At 39.1% G+C, this 6,107-nt stretch overlaps 1 protein-coding gene across 50 annotated transcripts in view; it reads right to left on the bottom strand.

The window, feature by feature from the left end:
* Positions 1-326: 326 nt before the first annotated feature.
* col12a1a (collagen, type XII, alpha 1a) overlaps positions 327-6,107 on the bottom strand; it is a 48,586-nt gene continuing 42,805 nt past the window's right edge. For 48 of the 50 annotated variants that reach the window (XM_037242132.1, XM_037242136.1, XM_037242135.1 and 45 more), the window contains 8 exons: positions 5,972-6,025; positions 5,041-5,112; positions 4,915-4,950; positions 4,773-4,839; positions 4,513-4,695; positions 4,249-4,326; positions 3,024-3,194; positions 327-1,129 (listed from right to left, as the gene is read on the bottom strand). In XM_037242132.1, coding sequence (XP_037098027.1) covers positions 981-1,129; positions 3,024-3,194; positions 4,249-4,326; positions 4,513-4,695; positions 4,773-4,839; positions 4,915-4,950; positions 5,041-5,112; positions 5,972-6,025 — 810 coding nt within the window. In that variant the 3' untranslated portion in view covers positions 327-980. Of the gene's footprint in view, positions 2,326-3,023; positions 3,195-4,248; positions 4,327-4,512; positions 4,696-4,772; positions 4,840-4,914; positions 4,951-5,040; positions 5,113-5,971; positions 6,026-6,107 lie in introns of all 50 variants that reach the window. The other 2 variants (XM_037242173.1, XM_037242172.1) reach the window with 2 other exon arrangements.

Here is a 6,107-nt window from a genome sequence, read left to right as displayed (position 1 = left end):
TTTCTGCGGTGTCCTCATGTGAGTCTGAGCTTATTAGCTCAAAAGTCTGAAAGCTACGCTGACAACTGTGAAGCAAATCAGAATAGTTTTGGAATATTTATTTTCACACTCCTGCTTCTTTTTCCTGTTGCACTGACATGACCTGACATTTGAGGTGGCTCAACATGTCTGACTATAAAAATAAGGCATATTTCTTAAGGCTTGAATGAACTTATGTCACTCAAAATGAAAAATCTGAATCATTAAACCCAAATGAGAGAACTCCCACTTGAGGGATTTGTTGTACCGTTTTTCGGCAGAAGTGAAAAATCAGCAGACACAAAAGCAACATTTTCAGTAGTTTTATTGAAAAATGCCTCTTCTGTTTTTTTTTTCGAGAAATAAATAAGAAAATAAGGCTGTGGGGAATTCACAACATATGTGCAGTTAAAACATGAGAACAGCAATTCTATGACCCATAGTCTTGCATCCAAATCTAACTGCATTGATAGAACACAACTATATTCTGACTTACAAATTCTCAGTAAATTATACAACACAAACATGCAAATTACACATCTGGTAGCAGAAAAAAAAACATTTGATGGAAAAGTTTGCTGCTTTACAAGTCAGACTGTTATTTGGTTTTATAGGCCAAATAAGATGCAGAAACCTTTACGGGATAGAATTACGAGACCTTTTTAATCTCATGGAATTCCTACAACAGCTTTACATTGAATTAAAAGTCCATCTGGTGGAAGACTTTCTGCATTTTTTTACAGGATAAATGCATTCAACATTGGAATCAGATAAAAAAAAAAAGGAGCACTAAGCGTGATGAGTGACCTTGTATTGCTAAGTTCTCATGTCAAAACAATATACGTTCAATATAATTATGGGTATCAAACCCATATACATATGTTCTGAATAGCATTTTATCCTCACATAAATGGATCATCAACGTTAGGTAAATACTACACTCTAAGGACTCCTCGTGGTAGCTATGATGCTAGTGTCTCTGTATCGCCTTTTGGAAGCGATCGCTTTCTTCGCTGGTTTCGCGTGTAACCTGATGATTGTACTGTCTCAATTGCTCCAGCCGGCTCCACGGATAAAGACGCTACCTCCGGTTCACGCTGGTAGGTGTTGGCTATAGAAAATATGCGGCCAAATTAAAAATCAAATGGTATTGCACATAGTTTTGTTGTAAACTGCCCTGTGATCACTTTTACACAAAGGAGTATTAGCCTCAGAAAAGAAAAGAGTATATATATACTGAGAAAAAAATTAAAATATTACAAGAAAAAAAAATGGAATATGTGTGAAAAATGTTGCAAGTTATGAGAATGAATTAAAAGTCATTTTTGCTGGAATAAAGTTGTAAAATGGCAACCAAAATTGAATTGTTGAGGATAATGTCATTGAGAATGAAATCGTCAATGTTTGGAACATCGACACCGGTAAATAAATTAAAAACACCCAATTGGGGGTAATAATCAACAAATATTTAATTATTTGATGCAATTAATCTCAAGAGGCCGCTGGCCCTTCTAGAAACTTTTGGGTTTATATAACTTTCACTCAATATTACAACTTTATTCCTGTAAGAAAACCACTTTTAATCATTTTCCCTTTTTCCTTCTCCTACTATGATGACTTTATTCTTAGCTCAAGTTCTTGCACAATAAAGCTTTTAAAAAAACAACAACAACTGCGCTACACTAAACCGGCAAGAGAGCAACACTGAGCACCAATTTCTCCAACATACACACAAAATAAAAATATAATGGTTAAAAGTACAAACGGAACATGCTTCAGTCTGGTCACTTTGTAAACAGAGGTTATTGCTGGTGTAAGTAAGTTAGCCAGGAGGGTTATAAGGCATAAGCTCAGTACAGACGTTAACTTGGATTTAGTGAAGTGTCCGGGGATCATAAATCATTTACATAGCACAACATTAGTTTTATTTACAGTCTCACCTCTACACGTACACAATTATGAAATCCTCTTTGTTAGTAGTTGTGTTGGGTGGTGTTTGTACATGCTCCTTCCTTGGTAGGAATGCTCTGTCTCTGTTTTTGTGTTCCCAGCGGTTTTTGCGGTTCAAGATGCAAACAGGCCAGCAGGTTGCCATCACGGTAGCTTATAGCTGTGAGATGATGTTAGTGCCAGTCCACTTCCATTCTGGGTTTTGGCGTTTTTTTTGTAATTGTTTGTTTTAATGTTCATTAGTCATGTCCATGTGCACCTTTAGTAAAGCCCTGTAACAAATAGGCAAAGGTCTGAGAAACAGGACTTGAAACTTTAAAGGAGCATAGTCGATTCTGAGAATTGACTATGCCCAACCTGCAAATATTCACATGGGGTGAGTTAGTCTTTGGAAAAAAAGTTACTTTATTCTATGCAGAGAATCATACACTGCTAGCTAGAGTGATTTACATGCATGTTTTAAATAGAACATCAAACGAATGCAGGTGATGGAGAGCGGTGAGTCCCAACTGACCGATCACTAAACACTTCCCAATGGGGATCGTCCAACCCAGTTTTAGATTTAAATATTGCACATGAGGCTTGAGTAAGAGCGAAATGAAGGATTCCAAGTTGGCAATCATAAAGATACAGTGAATTTACTTTCCATGTGAGGAAGTCGATGTTTTTCTACCTTCGTCCAAAATCGTAGATAGAATGGGCCCATTGTTCATCCAACCATGAGACCTCAAAAGTCAAATGCCCCTGAAGTTGTACACTTTGGAATTTGACCAACATTTTAGAAAAAGTGCGATGATAATCACACTGTAGAACACAGCGGTGTCATTATGCTTACATTTAATTTTAAAAATGTCACCTACAGTTGAATCTGAAATTGAGCTCATTTGGGAATAGAGTTTAGTAAATGGTCAGTTTTCTCGCATTAATATTTTGTTTTCACTACCACACATGCATGTTCCTAAATGTTATCATACAAAGTAGTGCATTGGGCTGCGTGTAATTAGTGTGCTATGTCATGTAGTAGCATGCAGCAGCTCGACATTTCCGAGCTTTACCTGGATATCCTTGTCCGTTGTAAGGGATGCCAACACACTGAGAGGAGTCGCAGTATCCTTGGGGTCCTGGTGGTCCCCTCACCCCGGGATTACCATTACGACCTGGAGGGCCACGAGCGCCTGAAGAGCCAGTGGGACCCGGGGGACCCGTTCTGGACTCTCCTTGTGGTCCTGAAGAACAAAAGAAAGAGAGGAAAAGTGTTTAGAAGGGGTACAAACTCAAAGCCCTTATGACCTCAATCATAAATATTGAGTGGAAACGGTTAACAGCCCTGTAATTTCACAATTCCAGTTACTCAATTATACAGCCCCCCACTTGCAAAAAAAAAAAAAAAAAAAAAAGAGTTATGTAGAACTTTGTGGAGGTACTGGTTCTAACCAACCCCCCTCCCCAAGCTCCATGTGTCTAGACAGTGAGAACTCAGCATGGAATTTTCCCCCTCGTGCTCTCTGCCTTAAGTGAACCCATGTGTTGTCAACGGAGTCACCAAAGAACGCTCATTGTGCAACATTCTGATTCTCTCTTCTTTACGCGCACATACACACGAACACTCATATTGGATTAAGTCATTAGAGTGGACTTCCTCCCACAGGTCTTTAGTTGTGTCTCACATCAGTCAGAATTTGGTCGAGTGAGGTCGGACTGAACGGAACACATGGTTTACAAATGTCCTCCTCTGAGCAAAAGAAAATCTTAAGTGATGAGCTATTTTTAAAATTCATGCTGGGATTACATTATTATATGTGACATTGTAACTCTACGTGCAAGTCATCTAGAACTGTACAGAGACCATGACTGACATCTGGAACTGGTCAAAATGTATAGACAAGTAAAAATGTTCAATTTAAATCCAAGTTACGGAAAATAATATTTCAGATGTGCACAATGTTTTGGAGAAGCACATATGTGCATAAATCCTATAGAAGCGTTCAGGAATATCCTTTGTGGTTTTCCAAAATCATCCATTTTATGGTCAAAAACTCTTTTCTGTGAATCCATTTTCATTTCACCAGTTCTTGTGTTCAAAAGCTCCATGAAAAGAAGAATGGAGCCACTGTGCGAGTGGGATTTTGTGTAAACATAAAGTCGCACGACTAGTTGACCGGCAGTCTGAGATGATAAACAGAGAACCTACATGCTTATGTTCCTTGCCTCATAGGGCGGAAGATTTAACAATGAAGTCTATTGTCAGACTAAAGAGGGAGGCAGGAAGGAGAGTCTTACCTGGTGGTCCGGTTGCACCTCTTTGTCCTCTGACACCTGTGCCTGGAGATCCTCTCTCTCCCTTCTCACCTGGCGTACCTACACACATAAGCAATAAGAATCCGTTTGGTAGAAAAAACACATCCTGAAATGATCTGGAATTAAAAGCACACATGGAAAATAGTTAAGTTGAACCATGTGCAGACTACACCAGGTTGTTACGTAATTCTCATAATTAGCATGACCTTAAACTCAACTTTTACAAAGCAAAAAAAACTCAAGTACCTCTTTCTCCTGGACTTCCAGGTAACCCGGAACCTCCTGGGAAGCCAGGTCGTCCGCCTTGTCCTGGCTCTCCACGGGTTCCCGGTTCGCCGGCCGGGCCAGGTGGACCCGCTGGCCCTGGATTGTTGCTACGGTAGCCGGAAGGAATCTGGTTGACCATCTGGTCAATTCGACTCATTTGACCTGGAACAAATAACAACATATGTTTGAGTAGGATGATCAAAGCGAAAAACAATATGATGAAGAAATGTTTTGCTCACTGTTCACAAGCTGTTCGCAAACTTGTCTCGCAATGGAACGCATCATGTTTTGGGATGCAAAGTCTCCCTGGAAACACATGTTGGATTAAATCAGTGTGACAGTGATGGTAGGAAATGACTGACACATTGAAAGCGTACATACCCGCTCGCCCTTTTCTCCTTTAATGCCAGCGGGTCCCTGTTAAAGCAACATCACATTAATAAATACATGCATTAAAAAGCTATCCTTTGGTGTGATGTGCCATGTCCAATGATTGGTATTACGTACTGGGCGTCCTGAGTCTCCTGATTTTCCTGGTTTCCCGGTAACTCCTGGTGCACCTGGAGTTCCAGGATTTCCCTGAAGAATGGACAAAGAAATGGTGATACATAATTAATAAAAGTTCATCTTTAATCGAAGCAGTATGAAACAGAGGTGGAGGACTAAAGTCATGACTTGTCTCGAGTCAGACTTGAATCGCCACATTTTATGGCTTGCGACTTGATTGGCTTAAACTTAAAAAAACTTTGATGACCTACATTTTGACTTGAATTACATTATAAGACAAATAGGGATGTAATGGTTCATCGAAAATCTATTTAAAGTCGATTTAAACTGCTTTAAAATATGCATCAATGTAAAATAAGTAAAAGAATAAATTCATTGTTAAGATTAAAGTGTAGTTAAACAGTAAAAAAATATTAGTTCATTTTCAAGGTTTATTTTTTAAAGTTAGAAAAGTTTGCAAGAAGGCCTTTTGAGTTAAAAAAATAGATTTTAAGGAATCTAATCAAATTGAAATCAGGAACTGTAAATTGAAAATCGAATCGGGGCTTGTGTAAAAAAAACAAGTTTAGATCACACATTTTACTCCCACCATTAAATCCATTTCCCGTTAACTGTTGCATGAATTAATTTGAATTGGGATCCACTGTAACAAATCCATTAAAGGCCACATGTTGCCAAGGGTCGAAGCGGAGATGGAAACAATCCCATGTCAAAACATCCTCTGCAAATAGCACTCTTGAGATAAACGGCATATACGTATATACGTATTTATTTATCGTATATTGGCATGAAGCCTGTCCTCAGCGGTGCTCGATTAATTACATTCAGACATCGCCTTAACCACAGCGGAAAAAAATGTGAAGCATGAAGAGACAACAAAGCTTGCGCACCGATTGGGATTTCAAGCACATTTAATGCAACACAAACTTACCATTGGCCCTGGCGGGCCTCTGGGTCCAGATCCTCCATCCTTTCCTGGTGGCCCCTGCATGGAAACAACATCAGTTTCATGACTGTACATTGCTTTCGGCCTTAAGTTTGTCTTACTGAATTAGCACCTAATATTA

The sequence above is a fragment of the Syngnathus acus genome, chromosome 22 (assembly GCF_901709675.1).
Source record: "Syngnathus acus chromosome 22, fSynAcu1.2, whole genome shotgun sequence".
Taxonomy (NCBI): Eukaryota; Metazoa; Chordata; class Actinopteri; order Syngnathiformes; family Syngnathidae; genus Syngnathus; species Syngnathus acus.
This window is presented reverse-complemented; position numbering and strand designations above follow the sequence as displayed.